General features: G+C 45.7%; 1 protein-coding gene across 1 annotated transcript in view; it reads left to right on the top strand.

The window, feature by feature from the left end:
* The window catches only part of NCK1 (NCK adaptor protein 1), a 270866-nt gene that overhangs the window by 132451 nt on the left and 112888 nt on the right, over positions 1–25527 (top strand). Inside the window, exon 3 of the mRNA XM_063915505.1 lies at positions 6918–7164. Within this exon, the coding sequence (XP_063771575.1) occupies positions 6936–7164 (229 nt within the window). The 5' untranslated portion in view covers positions 6918–6935. The remainder of the gene's footprint in view (positions 1–6917; positions 7165–25527) is intronic.

Below are 25527 nucleotides of genomic sequence, written 5' to 3'. Positions count from 1 at the left end.
TCCAGACTATTGGGGTAATTCAGAGTTGATCCCAGCAGCAAATTTGTTAGCAGTTGGGCAAAACCATGTGCACTGCAGGGTGGTGGTGTGTGGGGGGTGGGGTGGGGGGTGGTATCAGATATAACGTGCAGGGAGCAGGGCCGGATCTAGGGGGGGGGGGGGGGGGCGAAGGGGGCGGCCGCCCCCCCTAACACAGTCATAGCCACGCCCACTTCTGAGCAGAAGAGAGCTCTCCGCAGAGAGCCTGAGGCAGAACGATGTGCTGCAGCTTATACCACAGCAGCACAGAGAGGAGCCAGGAGAGCAAGGGTTACAGAGCATTTGCCCCTCACTTGCTGGTCTGTAGGTATTAGGGCTAATTAATACAATTACCCCATAGCACAGTCACATGTACATAGAACAATCACAAAGCCCTATCTCAGTCTCACTGAAAAAGTTCAGTCAGAATTGAGAGGAGGAGTTAGGATTGCAGATGGGAGGAGTTGGGACTGTAGAGGGAGGAGTCGAGATTAAACGGTAAACCGCCCCCCCCTAAAGAAAAGTCTAGATCCGTCCCTGGCAGGGAGAGTTAGGTTTGGGTGGGTTATATTGTTTCTGTGCAGGGTAAATACTGGCTGCTTTATTTTTACACTGCCATTTAGATTTCATTTTGAACACACCCCACCCAAATCTAACTCTCTCTGCACATGTTATATCTGCCCTCCTGCAGTGCACATGGTTTTGCCCAACTGCTAACAAATTTGCTGCTGCGATGAACTCTGAATTAGACCCTATGGTAGGTTGCAGGACGCTGTGCATCCATGAGGGCCAGCATGAATAAAGGGAACCCAACTGTGGTTACTACAGGGGCAGTTGACGCAATCCTTGGCAATGCAGCAGCTTTTATCCATAGTAGCAGACGTGCTGTGCGATATGATTACTCTCTGTACAATGATCTGGAAAGGTGCCAGGATTTTGCAAGGCATCGGGGGCTCTTTATATATGTTAACACAATCTGTGCTGTGTTCTCCCCTCTCTCACAAACAAGGCCTTCTGTTCTTTTTGTTCACCTTGTACCAGTGTAATCTTGTCCTAGTTTCTATCCCTAGTTGTGCGTCACTATGGAACCCTTGTGGTGCTGTATTAAATCATGTAGTATAGGTTTTAGATTGGAAAGAATTAATCATTTGAAGAATTTTCTTTTTGTAATTGCTCCTGCTTTGAAAATGAGTCTTACAAGGTTGTAGCTTAGGTGTTGCCTTTATAATAATGTACTGTATGACAAGCCGTTTAACCCTCTCCGCCAAATCTACATAAATTATCCAGTGCAGTTTTCCTAATTACTTCCACTTAGTAATGGAGAGAACGTAATGACGTACAGCAGGCCTGGCCAACCTGTGGCTCTCCAGCTGTAGTGAAACTACACATCCCAGCATGCCCTGCCACAGTTAAAATATTTCCTAATACCAAAACCGTGGCAGTGCATGCTGGGATGTGTAGTTTCACAACAGCTGGAGAGCCACATGTTAGTCAGGCCTGACGTACAATATGCATTATAGAAGCGCTCTGTTACTTTGTGTTTAGTGGATTACCCTTGGGTGGAGTGAAAGCCTATTCTTACTCTGAAAATGTCTGTCCAGATACTTCACTGTCACATAAAACAAATCTATGTATTTGTTACAGTTTATAATAAGCATATAATAACACTGCCCCAATAATTTTGCACGAGTAGGATCTGCACGGATTTCTCCTTCTGCAGAGACGTAGCAGTAATGAATGACTTCTTAGTTCTTGTAACAGTGCTCATAATGGTGCAATGCTACTATAGGAAAATACTTCCTAAATGTTGTCTTCTAATGGAAACCACCATTGTCAGGCCTCCAGACTTTCCTGACTCCCCTAGGAGTATCATGTAGAGAATACGCCCCTGGCTGATGCAGCGCTGCCATGACCCCAAACTCTACTATATGGCTCTGTCACCTCTTTGTCATAATGAGAAGGAAATAGATAGTCTCTGCATGTTCCAGGCATCTCTGACAGCGGGGTGCGCTATAGAACTGGATCCATCCTAGGAAACCTTCTTCACTTTGGGTGGGCTGGTCTGTTGTATCCTGAGAGATTGATAATGACATGTGTTGATTTTAGCTAATGATAAACTCCTTTGTGCACCCCCCTCCTTTGTTAATAAAACTTCTGTAGCGCATACTTGAAATATATTTTCCCCACTGTAATTCACGTTTATTTTATGAATTTAGTATTTATGGCGATCCCCTCCAGATATTAAGTATAAGTACTTGAAGACCACTGTGCTGTTTCCTGAGGCAGCTGTTTTCAGTAATGTCTAATTAGCCTAAAGAAGCAGGAAACTCAGACACTTGTATTTCACTTCAAACAATACTCAGAAGAAAACTCCTCCCCTCCAACAGACCGAGAACCCTTACTGAAATCCTGGAATAGGGCAGCGCAGGTTGCACACTGCTCAGTAACCCTTTCCACACAGCAGGTCACTAGAGCCATGATAGAGATTACATGCTGTATGTTTAGGTCTTCACGTATGAAAGGGGAATAGACCCAACCCCCCAGAGCTGATTGTGGTTCTAGTCTGAGTTATAATAAGCTCCCACTTACTTCTCTGCTTCCTGTATGTAATGCTCTTATTGTTGGAGGTTTAGCCATGGTGCTCCGTATTATGTATCTGTAGCTCTACACCAACTTCCTCCTCCTTGGGCAAATACTTTCTACGTCTTTATCTTAATAAAGCAATGGCACAAACAATTACCCAATAAGAACGCAGCCTATCAATTCACAGGAAAGGAATGCTATCCGGAAAGTGATACTTCAGTATTGGCAGTATTTCCCAGTGAGCTAACCAGCTGCATTGTCGGGTATATTGACCAGCCTACAAAATGGTGGTATCCACTGTGTGCAGCCGACACATGCACTTTAAGAAAGTCTTCCCCCATGTTGGATTATTTAGTGTCCTGATTTGCTTATTCACCTTCATGCAGTACTCTAAACTCACCATGGTAAAAAGTGACTGGCTTTTGACTCTTCAGGAGAAAAAGGAAGTACAGGTTGAGTATCCCTTAGGTTGGTTCTATATCGGAGGGGCTGAAGGGACCTTGTGACGTATTGAGGGGAGGAGCTACGTCACCAGGGGGAGGAGCTACGGGCGAACAGGGTACCCGAAAAGTACCCTCGCGGGCTCGCTTCGCTCGCCACGCTTCGGGCACGGTGGCTCGCTCCGCTCCGCTCACCACCTAATTACTAAAGGTAATAGTTGGTGGCGTGGATAGTAGAGGAACTATCCCGCTGGCCTAGCTCCTCCCCCTTGCGTCGTAACTCCTCCCCCTTACGGAAAAGGTCCCTTAGCCCACTTGATTCTAGCATCTACCGTATCCCTTATCCAAAATGCTTGGGACCAGAAATATTTTGGATATTGGATTTTTACTGTATTTTGGAATAATTGCATACCATAATGAGATATCATGGTGATGGGACCGAAGTCTAAGCACAGAATGCATTTATGTTTCATATATACCTGATACAAACAGCCTGAAGGTCATTTTGTATACAAAGTTTGTATACATTGAGCCATCAGAAAACAAAGGTTTCACTACCTCACTCTCACTCAAAAAATTCCGTATTTCGGAATATTTGGATATGGGATACCTGTATAAGCAGTCTATAGCCTGAGAACTTCAAGATTAGTCATTTGAATATATAATGACTAAAAATAGGTTTTGGGAATTTAAATAAGGTCGTTTTTTTTTTTTTTGCAATTAATTAAAGAAAGCATTGCAAAACTCCCCTCCAGCCCTGATGTATTTACACTATGAAGTGGGGTGCAGCTGTACGCCCCCTGATGCAACTACTGGGGCCCAACCTTAATGGAGAAGCTGTCTCTTTGGGCAGAGACAGCTCGCCCTGCAAATGCAAAGGTATCCCCACAGATATCACTTGTGCCTCCTAATGACCACTGAGAAGCCATGTTTTCCCGTCTAGCTGAGCCTTGCTAAAACCAAATAACGTTTTCATGAGACGAAAGACCACACTAGGCTATAACTAATCAACAACTTAAGGGGGAGAGTGGGTGGGGAATCTTGAAGAAAAGGGTAATTCCGTGCACTTGACCTTACCCTTTCGATACAGTACTAAGACCTCCCCTCCTACACTCTGATAGGTTAACTTTCCCCGGTTAAAACGGCCCATCAAGCTACAGTATGTAAAAACTCTATTAATGAATTGCCAATTGGCTTTCAAAACTGCCACTTATGTAGCTTTAGGCTTATATAGCCTTCTGCTACCTTTAATTATTTCAGTTTGCATGTAACTGCTATACTGTATAGCGCAGGGTTTCTTACACATTAATACCTCCTATCCTGCATGCAGCATACCTCCCTGTCTGCCTACTTTTTCCTGCATGTAGTGCTCCTCCCCACTTACCTGCCCATGCCTGCATGCAGTATACCTCCCTGATTGCCTTCAGCATATCTCCCTGCTTGCCTGCATTCAGCATTCCTTTTTCGCCTTCGGGCTCTTGCCTGTATGCGGTGTACCTCTGCCCTCTTTCCTGCATTCAGCGTTCCTTCTCGCCTTCCTGCTCTTGCCTGCATTCAGCGTTCCTTCTCGCCTACCTGCTCTTGCCTGTATTCAGCGTTCCTTCTCGCCTTCCTGCTCTTGCCTGCATTCAGCGTTCCTTCTTGCCTTCCTGCTCTTGCCTGCATTCAGCGTTCCTTCTCGCCTTCCTGCTCTTGCCTGCATTCAGCGTTCCTTCTCGCCTTCCTGCTCTTGCCTGCATTCAGCGTTCCTTCTCACCTTCCTGCTCTTGCCTGCATTCAGCGCTCCTTCTCACCTTCCTGCTCTTGCCTGCATTCAGCGTTCCTTCTCGCCTTCCTGCTCTTGCCTGCATTCAGCGTTCCTCCTCGCCTTCCTGCTCTTGCCTGCATTCAGCGTTCCTTCTCGTACTCCTGCTCTTGCCTGCATTCAGCGCTCCTTCTTGCCTTCCTGCTCTTGCCTGCATTCAGCGCTCCTTCTCACCTTCCTGCTCTTGCCTGCATTCAGCGCTCCTTCTCACCTTCCTGCTCTTGCCTGCATTCAGCGTTCCTTCTCGCACTCCTGCTCTTGCCTGCATTCAGCGTTCCTTCTCGCACTCCTGCTCTTGCCTGCATTCAGCGTTCCTTCTCGCACTCCTGCTCTTGCCTGCATTCAGCGTTCCTTCTGGCACTCCTGCTCTTGCCTGCATTCAGCGTTCCTTCTCGCACTCCTGCTCGCACTCCTGCTCTTGCCTGCATTCAGCGCTCCTTCTCGACTTCCTGCATTCAGCGTTCCTCCTCGCCTTCCTGCTCTTGCCTGTATTCAGCGTTCCTTCTTGCCTTCCTGCTCTTGCCTGCATTCAGCGTTCCTTCTCGCACTCCTGCTCTTGCCTGCATTCAGCGTTCCTTCTCGCACTCCTGCTCCTGCCTGCATTCAGCGTTCCTCCTCGCCTTCCTGCTCTTGCCTGCATTCAGCGCTCCTTCTCGCCTTCCTGCTCTTGCCTGCATTCAGCGTTCCTTCTCGCCTTCCTGCTCTTGCCTGCATTCAGCATTCCTTCTCGCACTCCTGCTCTTGCCTGCATTCAGCGCTCCTTCTCGCACTCCTGCTCTTGCCTGCATTCAGCGTTCCTTCTCGCACTCATGCTCTTGCCTGCATTCAGCGCTCTACTTCTCACCTTCCTGCTCTTGCCTGCATTCAGCGTTCCTTCTCGCCTTCCTGCTCTTGCCTGCATTCAGCGTTCCTTCTCGCCTTCCTGCTCTTGCCTGCATTCAGCGTTCCTTCTCGTACTCCTAGTCTTGCCTGCATTCAGCGTTCCTTCTCGTACTCCTGCTCTTGCCTGCATTCAGCGTTCCTTCTCACCTTCCTGCTCTTGCCTGCATTCAGCGTTCCTTCTCACCTTCCTGCTCTTGCCTGCATTCAGCGTTCCTTCTCGCACGCCTGCTCTTGCCTGCATTCAGCGTTCCTTCTCGTACTCCTGCTCTTGCCTGCATTCAGCGTTCCTTCTCGACTTACTGCTCTTGCCTGCATTCAGCGCTCCTTCTCGACTTACTGCTCTTGCCTGCATTCAGCGTTCCTTCTCGCCTTCCTGCTCTTGCCTGTATTCAGCGCCCCTTCTCGCCTTCCTGCTCTTGCCTGTATTCAGCGCCCCTTCTCGCCTTCCTGCTCTTGCCTGCATTCAGCGCTCCTTCTCGCCTTCCTGCTCTTGCCTGCATTCAGCGTTCCTTCTCGTACTCCTGCTCTTGCCTGCATTCAGCGCTCCTTCTCGCACTCCTGCTCTTGCCTGTATTCAGCGTTCCTTCTCGCACTCCTGCTCTTGCCTGCATTCAGCGTTCCATCTCGCACTCTTGCTCTTGCCTGCATTCAGCGTTCCTTCTCGCACTCCTGCTCTTGCCTGCATTCAGCGCTCCTTCTCGCCTTCCTGCTCTTGCCTGCATTTAGCGCTCCTTCTCGCACTCCTGCTCTTGCCTGCATTTAGCTCTCCTTCTTGCCTTCCTGCTCTTGCCTGCATTCAGCGCTCCTTCTCGCCTTCCTGCTCTTGCCTGCATTCAGCGTTCCTTCTCGCCTTCCTGCTCTTGCCTGCATTCAGCGCTCCTTCTCGCCTTCGGTTTCTTGCCTGCATGCAGTGTACCTCTGCCCTCTTGCCTGTATGCAGAATATTTCTTCCAGTCTTCCTGTTTCCGTATACACACTCTGGTTATTTTTGTACAGTATGTTTTATAATCTCTTCATTTAGATTTTATGAATAACCTAAAGTGGTCCTTATGTCTCGCATGTCCTCCGGGTACTTGTCCCACAAGTTTGCAGAGAGAGGGCTGTGAATAGGCAACCTATACCTAAGACTGTGTACTCAATACATATTCATCATATAGACACCACAGATAATTTTCTGTGTTCCACTGCAGTGCCATCCAGACTAGAAGATGACAACAGAAGAGGTGCTTGTGGTTGCGAAGTTTGACTATGTGGCCCAGCAAGATCAGGAACTTGATATAAAAAAGAACGAGCGACTTCTGCTCCTGGACGACTCAAAATCCTGGTGGCGTGTCCGAAATTCCATGAACAAAACTGGCTTTGTGCCTTCTAATTATGTAGAGCGAAAGAACAGCGCCCGGAAGGCCTCCATTGTGAAAAACTTGAAGGATACATTGGGTAAGTGCAATCAAAGTTACTTATGTTTTAGGTTCTGCCACTATGTGTACAAGGGTGTTAGAACTGACCCACTGCTTCTGTATTTGCTACCTTAGGTATGCCAGACTCCAAGCTTTGTAAAAACAAAAACCCTTCCATACATATACCAATATAATAGACAGGGACAGGGATTCCCTTAGAATGTAAGCTCTCACGAGTAGGGCCCTCTTCCCTCATGTACTTATCCTTTTCTTACTTTAATAATCCTCAACTGCCCAAATCACGCAGTTTTTTGTCCACCTGGAACTTCTCTGTCATTTACTGGTGTAGTTATGCTTAGTTACCCTGTACTTGTCCTAAATTGTCTTCAACTGTAAGTCACTGTTTTCCTGTTTTGATTATGTGCATATGTACTCTGTAATTGGGCGCTGCGGAACCCTTGTGGCGCCATATAAATAAAGGATAATAATAAAATGAGTACTGTAGATGGACATTTCAAATTTTCCATGGAGTTGTAGACAACCAGTGTCACATTATGTGCATCATACATATGGTACAGTCTGATTGTTTAAACGCCTTGGAATTGGTAATGGTGTAAATTCTAACGTAGTTTGTTGCCTTCCACCTTTCTGTTTTCTCCCGCTCATGTTGTGTCTTTAACCTTTAAAATTTGCTTTGACAGTACATGCTTATATCCTTGTTAACTTTAATAAATTCCAACACATTACCGAGCAGCGTTTGCTGTATGCGCGACCATGACACTCATCTCACCCCGGAATCGCAGATTTTGTATACAGCCATATGGTCTTGTGACCATAGATCCATGAGTCTATGGTTACTGTAAGTGCGGCATCATGGCTAATTAAATTGACCCCTTAATTGCGTTTGTCATAGAAAAACGTAAACAATCATTTAATGCTTGTAAGTTAAAAGGGTTCACTACGGCTGGCCGGCGGTCGGGCTCCCGGCGACCAGCATCCCGGCGCCGGGAGCCCGACCGCCGGCTTACCGACAGCTGGCGAGCGCAAATGAGCCCCTTGCGGGCTCGCTGCGCTCGCCACGCTACGGGCACGGTGGCGCGCTACGCGCGCCACACTATTTTATTCTCCCTCTATGGGGGTCGTGGACCCCCACGAGGGAAAATAATTGTCGGTATGCCGGCTGTCGGGCTCCCGGCGCCGGTATACTGAGCGCCGAGAGCCCGACCGCCGGCAAACAGAAGACCACCCAGTTAAAATACTGTAGTAAAACCTTTTGTTGTTTTATTTTTTCCGTAAGCATCCAAAAGAGACAGACTAGATGGGTCGAGAGGATCTTATCTGGCATCAAACTCTGTGTTTCTCTTTCTGTAACTTCCTAGTAATAATAATAATAATAATAATAATAATAATTTTATTTATATAGCGCTCTTTCTCCAACAGGACTCAAGGCGCTTTACAGATATCAAAAACAATGCACATGATACAGAGGATTTGAGTAATACAACAATAGACAAGCAGCACAGACATAAAAGAAAACCTTAAGCACACAGAAAGCATAATGCAGGATTGGTGTAGGCATTTTGGGTAACAACTTCCAAGGGTTGTGTATTCCACCCTCACAAGGTACCAGGTGCGGCAGCCATCTTGGGCGCTCAGCGTAGGATTACCCAGGGTGGAATAGTCCACCCCTAGAAGAGATGACACAAAATGGGAGTGATAGTAGTAGTAGCGTCCAGTGACTGTAGTACTGTGCGCTGCATCTGGTGGCTATTACGTAGTGATAAGGGAACAGGATACAACTCCTAACTTGTCCAGACAGTGGTTGCAATCCTATTACTTTTCCCTACTGGTGGTCTTAAACATGAATGTCTTTTGGTTGCTTACAGTACTTTCTAAACTGTAATCTGACAGCTGCAGTCTCGGACAACATCTTTTGTGAATGATCTGCTGTTATAGTGATGTTGGCCCAGTTTTTGGAAGTAAATGACATTTGTGCATGTTAATTTCAGTAAATGGTGTATGATTTAATCTACTGTGCCTAAAAAAAATTGGAGGTCGCTGTCTTTCTAAACTAAACTTACTGTATGTAACTGAGAAGTTGAGACTTCAGTGTAATATAAAATGTGTCCCCTAAAAAATGTAGGTGGTCATGGAGTAAAGAGTTACTACTTACTGTATTCCCAATGCTGGGTATGTGCTCAGAGGCGTGTGCATGCTCCGGGCAAGGGGTGTTCGACAATATCCCCCTCTTCCGAGACATAGGATAAACCACCCCACCCTGTGACATAACTACTCACCTGGCCTGAGCAGGGGTTACTGTTGTCTCCTGTCCACTGTTACCTGCACCCAGAAAAAAAGGCAGCCTCTTTTTGAATCCAAGATGGCGGATATGAAACTGCTCTTTTCGGATACAGCAGTTTTACATCAGCCGTCTCGGATTTCAAAAGAGGCTGCCTCTTCCATGGGAGCCACCTGAGATGCGGGGAGGAGATGCTTTAGGTAGGTGTTGGGGCTGCCTAAGAGCATACACTGTGCACGCACCTATGTATGTGTTGGCATTTGTACTTATAGCCTTGGTGTCTGCAATATACTTTTATTGTATCCTGATGAGGCATACTGTGTCTGAATGTCTCAATGGTAACTATAATAGTTTATCAATCAAACACTGCTGATTGTCAGAAGATTTTCTTAATCATACGTAGACTAAATCTGGTTGTGCCACAATGGGAAATCCTCAAAACATGGACTTTTGTGGGAAATTGAAAATCAGAAGTCCTGAACCCCATGCTCAGCGAGGGTGTTATTGTATGTGTGCTGTATTGGTGCTCTGTAGCTGTACTCATGTGCAGCAGGCCTATGGGGGCTCTGGAGACCGCTCCATTATGGACAGGATGTTGATGTTTATGTTGCTGGCATATGACAAGCCATGAAAAGATGATTAAGACACAAATGATATATGGACGATAGGATTGGGGGCGGCTTAGAGCTTGGAAGTTTAGTTACTCTAATTTCTCTCGGTTTGTATTTCTCTTATGTCCTAGAGGATGCTGGGGTCCACATTAGTACCATGGGGTATAGACTGGTCCCTTGGGAGCCATGGGCACTTTAAGAGTTTAATAGTGTGGGCTGGCTCCTCCGTCTATGCCCTTCCTACCAGACTCGGTTTAGAAAATGTGCCCGGTGGAGTCGGTCAAAGCTAGGGGAGCTCCTAGGAGTTCTTTTAGTTTTATTACTGGTATTTCTCTGACGTCCTAAGTGGATGCTGGGGACTCCGTCAGGACCATGGGGAATAGCGGCTCCGCAGGAGACAGGGCACAAAAGTAAAAGCTTTAGGATCAGGTGGTGTGCACTGGCTCCTCCCCCTATGACCCTCCTCCAAGCCTCAGTTAGGTTTTTGTGCCCGGCCGAGAAGGGTGCAATCTAGGTGGCTCTCCTAAAGAGCTGCTTAGAGTAAAAGTTTTGTTAGGTTTTTTATTTTCAGTGAGTCCTGCTGGCAACAGGCTCACTGCAACGAGGGACTTAGGGGAGAAGAAGTGAACTCACCTGCGTGCAGGATGGATTGGCTTCTTAGGCTACTGGACACTAGCTCCAGAGGGACGATCACAGGTACAGCCTGGATGGGTCACCGGAGCCGCGCCGCCGACCCCCTTGCAGATGCTGAAGAGAGAAGAGGTCCAGAAATCGGCGGCTGAAGACTTCTCAGTCTTCATGAGGTAGCGCACAGCACTGCAGCTGTGCGCCATTGCTCTCAGCACACTTCACACCAACGGTCACTGAGGGTGCAGGGCGCTTGGGGGGGCGCCCTGGGCAGCAATGAAAGTACCTATGCTGGCTAAAAATACATCACATATAGCCCCTGAGGCTATATGGATGTATTTAACCCCTGCCAGGTTGTCAGAAAAACGGGAGAAGAAGCCCGCCGAAAAGGGGGCGGGGCCTATTCTCCTCAGCACACAGCGCCATTTTCCTACACAGCTCCGCTGCTAGGAAGGCTCCCAGGCTCTCCCCTGCACTGCACTACAGAAACAGGGTTAAAACAGAGAGGGGGGGGCACTTATTTGGCGATATTATTATATATTAAGATGCTATAAGGGAAAACACTTATATAAGGTTGTCCCTGTATAATATAGCGTTTTGGTGTGTGCTGGCAAACTCTCCCTCTGTCTCCCCAAAGGGCTAGTGGGGTCCTGTCCTCTATCAGAGCATTCCCTGTGTGTGTGCTGTGTGTCGGTACGTGTGTGTCGACATGTATGAGGACGAGGTTGGTGAGGAGGCGGAGCAATTGCCTGTAATGGTGATGTCACTCTCTAGGGAGTCGACACCGGAATGGGTGGCTTATTTAGGGAATTACGTGATAATGTCAACACGCTGCAAGGTCGGTTGACGACATGAGACGGCCGGCAAACCAATTAGTACCTGTCCAGGCGTCTCAAACACCGTCAGGGGCTTTAAAACGCCCATTTACCTCAGTCGGTCGACACAGACACGGACACTGACTCCAGTGTCGACGGTGAAGAAACAAACGTATTTTCCATTTGGGCCACACGTTACATGTTAAGGGCAATGAAGGAGGTGTTACATATTTCTGATACTACAAGTACCACAAAAGAGGGTATTATGTGGGGTGTGAAAAAACTACCTGTAGTTTTTCCTGAATCAGATAAATTAAATGAAGTGTGTGATGATGCGTGGGTTTCCCCCGATAGAAAATTATTGGCGTTATACCCTTTCCCGCCAGAAGTTAGGGCGCGTTGGGAAACACCCCTTAGGGTGGATAAGGCGCTCACACGCTTATCAAAACAAGTGGCGTTACCGTCTCCAGATACGGCCGCCCTCAAGGAGCCAGCTGATAGGAGGCTGGAAAATATCCTAAAAAGTATATACACACATACTGGTGTTATACTGCGACCAGCGATCGCCTCAGCCTGGATGTGCAGCGCTGGGGTGGCTTGGTCGGATTCCCTGACTGAAAATATTGATACCCTTGACAGGGACAGTATTTTATTGACTATAGAGCATTTAAAGGATGCATTTGTATATATGCGAGATGCACAGAGGGATATTTGCACTCTGGCATCAAGAGTAAGTGCGATGTCCATATCTGCCAGAAGATGTTTATGGACACGACAGTGGTCAGGTGATGCAGATTCCAAACAGCACATGGAAGTATTGCCGTATAAAGGGGAGGAGTTATTTGGGGTCGGTCCATCGGACCTGGTGGCCACGGCAACAGCTGGAAAATCCACCTTTTTTACCCCAAGTCACATCTCAGCAGAAAAAGACACCGTCTTTTCAGCCTCAGTCCTTTCGTCCCCATAAGGGCAAGCAGGCAAAAGGCCAGTCATATCTGCCCAGGGATAGAGGAAAGGGAAGAAGACTGCAGCAGGCAGCCCATTCCCACTAACAGAAGCCCTCCACCGCTTTTGCCAAGTCCTCAGCATGACGCTGGGGCCGTACAGGACTCAGGTGCGGTGGGGGGTCGTCTCAAGAGTTTCAGCGCGCAGTGGGCTCACTCGCAAGTGGACCCCTGGATCCTACAAGTAGTATCCCAGGGGTACAGATTGGAAATTCGAGACGTCTCCCCCTCGCAGGTTCCTGAAGTCTGCTTTACCAACGTCTCCCTCCGACAGGGAGGCAGTATTGGAAACAATTCACAAGCTGTATTCCCAGCAGGTGATAATCAAAGTACCCCTCCTACAACAAGGAAAGGGGTATTATTCCACACTATATTGTGGTACTGAAGCCAGACGGCTCGGTGAGACCTATTCTAAATCTGAAATATTTGAACACTTACATACAAAGGTTCAAATCAAGATGGAGTCACTCAGAGCAGTGATAGCGAACCAGGAAGAAGGGGACTATATGGTGTCCCTGGACATCAAGGATGCTTACCTCTGACAATACTAAATACTTTTGTCGTATAAACAACCCTTTATGAAGCTAAGAACACTGTACGCTGTTTGCTTAAGAAATACCGTATGGGTACGCTATCTGCGTAACGATCGCTAAGCCGTAGGCGAGACGCTCAAGCGTCACGTTCGCTCACGGCCCAGTGATCACAGGACACGTTATTGGTTATGTCTAGGGGAATGATTCGCTGTAGCGTAGCCTACGCTCGAGACCACGAGGAGGTCACCAGCGATGCAGACGCTCACAACACTATACCTTTATGTTAAAACCTTATACCAATGAAATACACTGAATACCTTAATGTGAGTACAGGGTGTAAGTGCAACCTTGTGTAACCTGACTAACTACAAAGCTGCTTGAGCGTCACCGACGCTCAAGTGAACACTTAACACTATAGAAAATACACAGATACTGGTTTAGGTTCCAAAGCCTATTAACTATGTATTATAACTAATATACTTGCAAAAAGGAATCACAGTACAAATGATACACTACAGTATAACATAAACCACCTAACCAGATAACTATACAGGAAACACACTACAATACAATACAGTTAAGTTTAAGGAGAAATAAGAGAAGATGAGAAGACAAGAGAGAGAGAGAGATTTGAGAGAGATTGGCTCACAATAACATTAAAAGACAATATGGTTGCAGCGAAGCTTACACATGTGAGGAACAATCGCTGCGCAGTTAATCAATGCTGAGAATCTTTGTTTAGAAAGTACTTGAGCTTACCCATGCTGCCTGTCCCTATATACACAACACCCAGCTACACAATCGTCCCTACAATGCCGCATGGGGCAGAAGCTAGACTCCATTTTATTCCAAAATGTCCAAGCCTCAAAACAATGCATATGTTCTGATTTTACAATTCCAAACAATCTAAATCACCTTTCACAATTTCAAGCAAACACAGTATCTCTATAACCAGAGCATATGAGTTATCACAAGACCAGACCACCAGGTACTCACAAGTATCAGCCTGCCATTGCTACCAGCACATAATCATAAATACCACCATGCAGTACTTTTGAATAACAAGATCCCAGCTACCATCACAGATTCCACAGGGCACCAACACTAACACCCAACAATCATCACAGCCAAGTTACAATATCCTATTTAAACCAGAAAGCAATATGTCTATATTTCCTTCTATAGCCATGTGATTCTATACTTAGCCTTTGGGAAGGAATTCTGTCCTGGGGATGTAGCCGCCATGCTGCTTGATGCTAGCTTAGTTCTGAGTGTCAGTCAGCCCTGTGATCTCCAGTGGGTATATCATACCTGCATTCCAGCTGTGGGGGTGTGTCAACCACAGGAAGTGTGTGTCCCTCCCAGCATGTGAGCCAGCTGCATCAGTGGCCTTGGTTATGTAACACAATGGGTGATGACCAACACATTCCTGTCTAGTGAGAAGCTATTGTTTGGCGAATACAAAACAGAATCCTGTCTGGGTTTTGTTCTATATTCATGATGTCCACTTTCAGTTGAGACAATGACATCTCAGCCCTCATTCTCCTGTATACAAATCCAGCCCCATTTGTAAACACAGGTGTTGGCCCTCCTTATTGAGTCTCAAAAGCTCAGTGTAATTAAAGGCTATTGTACTCCGTCTGCGGGAAAGATACTGATTTGGAGTACAATTGATCTTCAATTACTATTCCTGTGTTTACCTTATGCATGTGTAGATATGAGGCCCTCTTAACATGCAAACTATTGTTTGGGGGATCTCTGAGGTCAAAGAGACATTTGAGACCTACTGATGCCTGTCTCCAACTGTTCAGATGCATGACTAAGTAAGAACAAATAATAATAAATAAATGGACATAACTTCTTATGTCCATAACTATTCGCACGAGCAATTAATACGCTCCAAACCAACACCGGAATATTGCTAATTAAATACTCTTCCGATGGGTACCAAACACTGCTGTATGATTCCTGTTAGACCCTTCGTACGATGCAAAGAGGGACTCCTCAGCTCAGGGACATTCTATTTTAACCAAACTTTCAGAATCTATCAAAGGGACCATGATCTATAAACTACATTAATTGTGAACAGTTGTAACGAATGGGTCGCACGCTACGACTACGTAAACTCTACCGTAAATACGCATACCGCGCCTGCGAGTGCACGCTATTGCGGGTATGCGCCTTCACGGGAGAGCGCACGCATGCGCAGCACGGACCAGTGTGCGGTGCAAATATGGCAACGTGCATAGAGACATTTTTCTGACTTCGACAGTCCACCCTTTGGCAGTCAATAATAACTGCCACAAAACGTTTAAGGAGAAAAATGTAAGTCAGGGGTTAATTGATTTCCATGGTGGGGTAAGGAAGAAGAGAGGAGTAGGTGTGAAAAGGGTATGACCTAGTGAGAGAGTAGAAGCATGTGTGTATGAGTCCATGTTTGGAGGGTCATGTATCATCGTGCCGTACGTGTGGTAAATCAAGCTTCGAGGTATTGCGAAGTATACATTTGAATTCCTTCTTATCCCGTACTAAGGGTCTGTGGATGGGCTGTCAAACTCTACCGAGCTCATTTCGGCTATGGTTGTAACAAAATGGGGATGCACATTTTAGTTGATGATACATGAATGGGGGAGGTATGTGGTTGCTGATATCTGTGCCTGTATTCCCTGTCGACTATGTGTGTTATTACCTGAGGGTTGTAGAGATGAAGATAAAGAACACTTATGGAGAATGCAATGATATTCTATGTCAGGGAAATGTACATCTGTCGTTGAGGTTGTGTTCGGTATCTGTTGAGAGTCGTCTTCTTTGCGCTGTATTGCTCCTTAGGCATGAGCAAATAGCTTTGTCTGAGCCATCAGATTTACAAAAAATGTTGGGCTAGCGTGAGTTTAAAAGTACTAGGGAAACTGGGGATCCATGGCAAAGTTCATCAAGTGTCCATATCATAGGTTGTCAAAACTTCATCTTTGGTGCTTGTCTGTTGTCTGTATAGCGTCTCGTCAACTTCCACGTCCAAGGGGGTCTTTGCATCTTGGAGAAAAGCAGAAAAACAGGTGAAAGAAACGGACCGTATAATCGCATTTTTCATCACATTCTGGTTTCTATCATTGGGTCATAAATCAAATCCAGGTTAATTACAGTTTCCTCACTCCTCAAGCTCATCACTTTTGTACTTTGTTTGCACCTCATTAAAGCCTGCCCGCATCTAAATATCAATCCAATCGATATAACGACACCCAAGATACATAGTAGAAACTTTCCAACATCCTTTATGACTCCTTGAGCCCATTCTCCCAAACCGGAGAACCAATTTCGCGGGTTCAACCATGACACCCAACCAGTCAGCTCATTACCTACAGCAGCAAGGGTGAGATTGTGTTTTCGACGAAATTCCCACTTCAATTGGAGAATATCGTCCATCTTTTGGTCTATGACCTCTACCGGATCCTCGGTGCTATTTGTGATATACGTGCAACACTTTATGCCGTACTGTGTTGCCAATGTAACACAATATCCCACTGTTACTGCTGTAAGATAATTAAGAACCATCCTATGCTGAACTAGTTCTGTTTTGTAAGCTTGAAGTTCTCTTCCAGTGTATCTAAACGTGTCATCATACATTTCAGTGATATTATCTAACAAATTGGCGAGTGCGGAAATGTATCTATAATTCATCACTCCTCGAGCGGTACGAGTGAAATCTAACGCTACCAGAACCTGAATCCCGGTGGATTCATGGATAAGATCGGAGGCCGGATGCTCTAACCTTTCTGACAGTTGTCTTTTAACTCGGTGCTCGTAATGAGTGTGAGTATAAGGAGCTTGGGCACCACGGTGTATGTCCTTCATTTTGTCATGTGTAACAGTCATCACTTCAGGCAATACTTTTCCAATATAACACAATCCTTCAGAGTTTGGGGCAAGCCACTTGTACGCCTTTCTCCCGCATATGAAATATGCATCATCGGGGAGAACATATGGGACGGAGAAGGACATGACCATGTTACAAACCTTCCAGGTGAAATCTCCTGACCCTAATTCTTCCATCTGCCTAATGCACGTATCAGTTTGTATGATATGTGCACAGTATCCTGGTGATACCTCTCCAACTCTAGTAATCCTATTTCCTAAGGTATATCGATACCGGAAAGATTTTCCTCTACTGGCTATGTGGCGTACCAGCTCTGTATCTGTAGGCATTCTATCTGCTCTGTGTGAAAAGGTCATGGTAAGGTTGCTCCATGACACTTCCCAATTTCCCGGTTTTCTGGGATTGGAGATGTTAAAACATATGAGGGACCTATCCACATGGTATTGGTGGAGCTTCAAACTAGGAGGGCTGGAGATATTAAACCTCCGGTCCACCGGTCTCCCACCACTTAGCTCAAGTACCTCCCCTAACGTTAAAGGAAATGGTACTAGCCCTGATTTGCTGTGACCCTGAGGTACTTGAGAGCATACCCAACAATCTGTTTGGTTTAACACGTTACCCACTAGAGAGTGATAGTCACTCAATGGATGCCGGTCCATATGGATATTAAAACTGGATTGGCATTTCTTTGTTACAGAGCCTACAGATACAACTTTCTTTTTGAACTAACATTCCTTCACAGTTGTTTACAAATAACATGGTTGTTAGATCGTGCCCGGTACTCGCCTTTGCTTGGTGATTGGGTTGCTATTGGAAATTTACACCTCCGTCTCAGTCATCAGGACCTTTCTGGATCCTTTCTCGACCTCACTGGTACTCTCACCGAAACAGACTGCTCTGGTCAACATCATGGTTAACGGGAAAAATCCATATCACAGTCTCTTGGGGCAAGTCCATCTTACAGGAGGAGAAAAGAAGAAATTTGTAAATGGGGTATAAGAAAATCAGTTTGAGGGGGAGAGAACTCGTTACGATAATAAGTTCTCTCGTCTTGTTGTTCTTCTTGTTCTGCTGTCCTCTCAAAGGTGTTGTCTCTCAGTCTTCAAAAACGATCATTCTGGTGATGCAATATTCCTTCCTAACCGACGATCTTTCTGTAAGGAGCAAAAATCTGGCATTACCATTGGTCCAACTGAGGGGTGACATAGCATCTTTAAACCATGGAAACATGAGTGAGAAGAGAGAGAAAATAAAAAAACAAAAGAGATAGAGAACAATTCATGTGCATATATACATTACATAACTCGACAATAACCATCAATAAGAAAAGAGAAACAAAGCATTTTTAAACATTGTAAGAAAACATTGTTAGCATTAGAAAAACATTGTCAGACTTATTAGGCTGTCATATCTATGTGTCTACTGGTCTCCTTGAGCAGTCCCTCCCCACCAGCACCTGCATTACTCCACTGTCTGTATCTGGCCAGAAATACATTGTGGCGGAGGTCATGCTGGGGTTTGGTAGACTTCTGCAAGGACCAAGTGGGTATGCAATGTGTGAATTCTTACCACTACTAGTCAGAGATGGGGATAGAGAGAGGGAGAGAAAAACATTTTTCACAAATACATTTACAACTTTTCACCTGGTCATTCCTGTGTCTTTAGTGAATGACCTCCCACTTCATTAACCGTTACTTCAGGCTTGCCTCCATTCCTAATAATCACCTTTCCTGCCTATGTGATCCTTGATTATAATGGTGTGTATTGTAATTTTGCTCATTTCTTGGTCTAGGGGGTCTAACTTTATGTGGGTTATTACAGTTGCTAGCACAATGCCCTTCTCTTTTGCACAGATCACAAATCCTTAAGTTCCTCCATGTGCCAATGGCCTGGGGTTTTGGTTGATTTGATGCCTCCTCAAACGCTTGGATGCTCATCACCATCAACCGCTTTCCCTGTACCTACCTGATTCCTTGGATACCATGATTATGTCGTTGTCTAGGGAGTTGATATACCTTCTGTGAATCTTTGATCATACAGTTAGATCTTTCCTAGGATCTGGGTAATCAGACATGATTGATCTCAATTCTGTCCGGGACCAGGGATGGCGCATTGCACTGTCCTTGACGGGAATGGTTCCCTGATCGTCAGTCTTCCCATTGGGGACTGTGATCACCCTGACAGGACTAAACTCAATTACATCACCTTGTTTTGGTCTTATAATATGGGGTACATTTGTTTGTGCGTGATATAAAACATTGTACGTACCTGTGGACACGACCTCACCTGACCCTCCGTTAGGGGGTTTGATTATTGCCTTTACCAATTTGGTCGTGTCCACCTGGATGTCTTGTAGGATGGCTTCTGGAAGAGGTGCCGACATCGTTCTGGGCTCACTTTCTTGTTTGTATTCCTGAGGGAGGTTTGACATGGGGTGCAGCTTGCACAGGTTAATAGTTGTACATTCAACAGTATTACAATAATCATTGTTACATTTATTACACTTATTCTTATAATCTATATTACAGTTGCTAAGAGCGTTTTTATTGTTCACCCTTGTGTCTTTCTCTCCGCAATCAACCCCTCTCCTGATGCCACTGTCTCTCCTCTCAAGATAAGAGTCAGAAAAGTCAATAGACTCTTTTTGTAATTCACTTTCCTGTTGCCATAACTGTAAATATTCATAATGTTTATTTTGTCTCTTCGTTGGTTCAATGAGACTTATCCTCCTCCTTAAATTTTGTAACACTACTGGACTGAAGCTACCTATTCTTGGGAATTTGTCCCTGTCTTGTACAGTCATTCTCTCCCATTCATCACATAAAACCTCTGTGTGACTACCGTATTTTTCACACATTACATATCGTGCCGACCCAACTGGTCGGTTCTCTGAATCAACCCGAACCGAGGTTGATCGCCCCCTACCTGAACAAATGGCCCCCATAATCTGCAGGCGTTGCTTATTCCTCCTTGGATCTTTATCTCAAGGTTTTCAGCGAACCCTTACAAACAAACCAAGATGTCCTTGGGCAGGCCGGCGGTGGTGGTTTATCAACTACCCCACTTACTTCTCGCCCACGTTGGCCTGTGCTGCAATCACTGTAACCAGAGCTGCTGTACCCAACCCAGGGCCCCTGTGAACCTTTATTTACTGGGGCGCGTTCCCCAGCAAGTATCGGTTGTTGGATAGTTCCTGAGTGACCAGCGAACTTCCCTTCCAAAAATAAAAAATTACACAAATCACGTCAGAATGTACAAATAGCGTTTGTGACCACTTTACTCTAATGGTATTAGGTCAGATTACTAACTACTGCACACAATTACGTGCGGTCCAATCGTTCAGTACACGAGCACTACTTGTCATGTACTGAAAGATCAATGGAATCGATGTTTCCGGCCGCGATTCCTTCAGCAAGAGCTTGTATGGCCTATATGGGTTCTGCACCAACACCCCAGGCGTTGTGCCACTGGACTTTTATAGCGGACCTCTTTGTCTATTTTACCTGTTACCTTATGACCTCCTGGTCTGTTACCTTATGACCTCCTGGTCTGTTACCTTATGACCTCCTGGTCTGTTACCTTATGACCTCCTGGTCTTGTTACCTTATGGTCCGCTATACTCTAATGCTCAAATATTATTTAACCAGGGATGCCTCCCTAGCCACCGTATATGTCACTTACACGTATGTCCCTTGACGAGTACCCGGCTTTCCTTTTGGTTCCACCTTACAGTTATATAAACTTTTGTATACAAAACACACTCACTCAACACATGTACACTTTTGTTTCTATATCTATTTCTGCGCAGAAATTGTCTTTAGGCCAAAAGTGTTACCAATTAGGAGCAGGATCTGTTAAACTAAATTTCAGATTTTCCAAAAATAGATTTGCGTTATTTACCGCTTCGCGTTATCTACCGCTGTGCGTTAATTATCGCCTTTGCGTTACTTCACTTTATCACAACTTGAGCTACGTGGGCGTAACCGGACGCTACGTTGCGTAATGTACACTGCGTGCGTCTGCCTTTGGATTGCGTACGCTAGTCTTTGTTAGCGACACGTGTACGCAATGCAAAGATCCACCGTAACACAATATATTTTTATCAATGTAAATGATCCCTGATCATCTACCGCAATCCACACTGACTGCCTTGTATCTCAGACAAACCGTGTGTTTGTTCTATACTTTAACTATTACCTCTACTATGAAATAACAGCAAATCTCTTTTTAGCACTTTCTATCAACTATAAAATTGGCAAACAGGAATAGTGATATACGAAAATGAAACAGAAATGCAGATATATGCGTGCGTACGCAAGACAAAAGAAAAATAAACAGTTTTAAAAGGACACAAGCGTTTTGTTCTTACTTCCGGTTACCGGGTTCCTTCAGCACTCTTTATCTAAGCGAAGCAGACGCTTATCCCGCCAGCACTATGAGACAATCTCCCACCCTTTGCTGGGGGATAATGTCTGCTGATCTACCTAGTGCAGATGTGAGAAGTATAGGACGAGTTCCCAATTGACAATACTAAATACTTTTGTCGTATAAACAACCCTTTATGAAGCTAAGAACACTGTACGCTGTTTGCTTAAGAAATACCGTATGGGTACGCTATCTGCGTAACGATCGCTAAGCCGTAGGCGAGACGCTCAAGCGTCACGTTTGCTCACGGCCCAGTGATCACAGGACACGTTATTGGTTATGTCTAGGGGAATGATTCGCTGTAGCGTAGCCTACGCTCGAGACCACGAGGAGGTCACCAGCGATGCAGACGCTCACAACACTATACCTTTATGTTAAAACCTTATACCAATGAAATACACTGAATACCTTAATGTGAGTACAGGGTGTAAGTGCAACCTTGTGTAACCTGACTAACTACAAAGCTGCTTGAGCGTCACCGACGCTCAAGTGAACACTTAACACTATAGAAAATACACAGATACTGGTTTAGGTTCCAAAGCCTATTAACTATGTATTATAACTAATATACTTGCAAAAAGGAATCACAGTACAAATGATACACTACAGTATAACATAAACCACCTAACCAGATAACTATACAGGAAACACACTACAATACAATACAGTTAAGTTTAAGGAGAAATAAGAGAAGATGAGAAGACAAGAGAGAGAGAGAGATTTGAGAGAGATTGGCTCACAATAACATTAAAAGACAATATGGTTGCAGCGAAGCTTACACATGTGAGGAACAATCGCTGCGCAGTTAATCAATGCTGAGAATCTTTGTTTAGAAAGTACTTGAGCTTACCCATGCTGCCTGTCCCTATATACACAACACCCAGCTACACAATCGTCCCTACAATGCCGCATGGGGCAGAAGCTAGACTCCATTTTATTCCAAAATGTCCAAGCCTCAAAACAATGCATATGTTCTGATTTTACAATTCCAAACAATCTAAATCACCTTTCACAATTTCAAGCAAACACAGTATCTCTATAACCAGAGCATATGAGTTATCACAAGACCAGACCACCAGGTACTCACAAGTATCAGCCTGCCATTGCTACCAGCACATATTCAAAAGTACTGCATGGTGGTATTTATGATTAACAAGATCCCAGCTACCATCACAGATTCCACAGGGCACCAACACTAACACCCAACAATCATCACAGCCAAGTTACAATATCCTATTTAAACCAGAAAGCAATATGTCTATATTTCCTTCTATAGCCATGTGATTCTATACTTAGCCTTTGGGAAGGAATTCTGTCCTGGGGATGTAGCCGCCATGCTGCTTGATGCTAGCTTAGTTCTGAGTGTCAGTCAGCCCTGTGATCTCCAGTGGGTATATCATACCTGCATTCCAGCTGTGGGGGTGTGTCAACCACAGGAAGTGTGTGTCCCTCCCAGCATGTGAGCCAGCTGCATCAGTGGCCTTGGTTATGTAACACAATGGGTGATGACCAACACATTCCTGTCTAGTGAGAAGCTATTGTTTGGCGAATACAAAACAGAATCCTGTCTGGGTTTTGTTCTATATTCATGATGTCCACTTTCAGTTGAGACAATGACATCTCAGCCCTCATTCTCCTGTATACAAATCCAGCCCCATTTGTAAACACAGGTGTTGGCCCTCCTTATTGAGTCTCAAAAGCTCAGTGTAATTAAAGGCTATTGTACTCCGTCTGCGGGAAAGATACTGATTTGGAGTACAATTGATCTTCAATTACTATTCCTGTGTTTACCTTATGCATGTGTAGATATGAGGCCCTCTTAACATGCAAACTATTGTTTGGGGGATCTCTGAGGTCAAAGAGACATTTGAGACCTACTGATGCCTGTCTCCAACTGTTCAGATGCATGACTAAGTAAGAACAAATAATAATAAATAAATGGACATAACTTCTTATGTCCATAACTATTCGCACGAGCAATTAATACGCTCCAAACCAACACCGGAATATTGCTAATTAAATACTCTTCCGATGGGTACCAAACACTGCTGTATGATTCCTGTTAGACCCTTCGTACGATGCAAAGAGGGACTCCTCAGCTCAGGGACATTCTATTTTAACCAAACTTTCAGAATCTATCAAAGGGACCATGATCTATAAACTACATTAATTGTGAACAGTTGTAACGAATGGGTCGCACGCTACGACTACGTAAACTCTACCGTAAATACGCATACCGCGCCTGCGAGTGCACGCTATTGCGGGTATGCGCCTTCACGGGAGAGCGCACGCATGCGCAGCACGGACCAGTGTGCGGTGCAAATATGGCAACGTGCATAGAGACATTTTTCTGACTTCGACACCTCCATGTCCCAATTTGCCCTTCTCACCAAGGGTACCTCAGGTTCGTGGTACAAAACTGTCACTATCAGTTTCAGACGCTGCCGTTTGGATTGTCCACGGCACCCCGGGTCTTTACCAAGGTAATGGCCGAAATTATGATTCTTCTTCAAAGAAAAGGCGTCTTAATTATCCCTTACTTGGACGATCTCCTGATAAGGGCAAGGTCCAGAGAACAGTTGGAGGTCGGAGTAGCACTATCTCAAGTAGTTCTACGACAGCATGGGTGGATTCTAAATATTCCAAAATCGCAGCTGTCTCCGACGACACGTCTGCTGTTCCTAGGGATGATTCTGGACACAGTCCAGAAAAAGGTGTTTCTCCCGGTGGCTGCAGAGTGCTCATCTACTAAAGGGCCACAGATTCGGCATTCAGGACTGGGTCCTGGTGACCACGGATGCCAGCCTGAAAGGCTGGGGAGCAGTCACACAAGGAAAAAATTTCCAGGGAGTGTGATCAAGTCTGGAGACTTCTCTCCACATAAATGTACTGGAGCTAAGAGCAATTTACAATGCTCTAAGCTTAGCAAGACCTCTGCTTCAAGGTCAGCCGGTATTGATCCAGTGGGACAACATCACGGCAGTCGCCCACGTAAACAGACAGGGCGGCACAAGAAGCAGGAGGGCAATGGCAGAAACTGCAAGGATTCTTCGCTGGGCGGAAAATCATGTGATAGCACTGTCAGCAGTGTTCATTCCGGGAGTGGACAACTGGGAAGCAGACTTCCTCAGCACGACCTCCACCCGGGAGAGTGGGGACTTCATCGGGAAGTCTTCCACATGATTGTAAACCGTTGGGAAAGACCAAAGGTGGACATGATGGCGTCCCGCCTGAACAAAAAACTGGACAGGTATTGCGCCAGGTCAAGAGACCCTCAGGCAATAGCTGTGGACGTTCTGGTAACACCGTGGGTGTACCAGTCGGTGTATGTGTTCCCTCCTCTGCTTCTCATACCTAAGGTACTGAGAATTATAAGACGTAGAGGAGTAAGAACTATACTCGTGGCTCCGGATTGGCCAAGAAGGACTTGGTACCCGGAACTTCAAGAGATGCTCACAGAGGACTCATGGCCTCTGCCGCTAAGAAGGGACTTGCTTCAGCAAGTACCATGTCTGTTCCAAGACTTACCGCGGCTGCGTTTGACGGCATGGCGGTTGAACGCCGGATCCTAATGGAAAAAGGCATTCCGGAAGAGGTCATTCCTACCCTGGTCAAAGCCAGGAAGGAGGTGACCGCACAACATTATCACCACATGTGGCGAAAATATGTTGCGTGGTGTGAGGCCAGGAAGGCCCCACTAAGAAATTTCAACTCGGTCGATTCCTGCATTTCCTGCAAACAGGAGTGTCTATGGGCCTCAAATTGGGGTCCATTAAGGTTCAAATTTCGGCCCTTTCGATTTTCTTCCAGAAAGAATTGGCTTCAGTTCCTGAAGTCCAGAAGTTTGTCAAGGGAGTACTGCATATACAACCCGCTTTTGTGCCTCCAGTGGCACTGTGGGATCTCAACGTAGTTCTGGGATTCCTCAAATCACATTGGTTTAAACCGCTCAAATCTGTGGATTTGAAATATCTCACATGGAAAGTGACCATGATGTTGGCCCTGGCCTCGGCCAGGCGAGTGTCAGAATTGGCGGCTTTGTCTCACAAAAGCCCATATCTGATTGTCCATTCGGACAGGGCAGAGCTGCGGACTCGTCCCCAGTTTCTCCCTAAGGTGGTGTCAGCGTTTCACCTGAACCAGCTTATTGTGGTACCTGCGGCTACTAGGGACTTGGAGGACTCCAAGTTGCTAGATGTTGTCAGGGCCCTGAAA

The sequence above is a fragment of the Pseudophryne corroboree genome, chromosome 4, assembly GCF_028390025.1.
Source record: "Pseudophryne corroboree isolate aPseCor3 chromosome 4, aPseCor3.hap2, whole genome shotgun sequence".
Taxonomy (NCBI): domain Eukaryota; kingdom Metazoa; phylum Chordata; class Amphibia; order Anura; family Myobatrachidae; genus Pseudophryne; species Pseudophryne corroboree.
The sequence above is the reverse complement of the archived record's forward strand: the minus strand, read 5'-3'. Positions and strand labels throughout refer to the sequence as shown.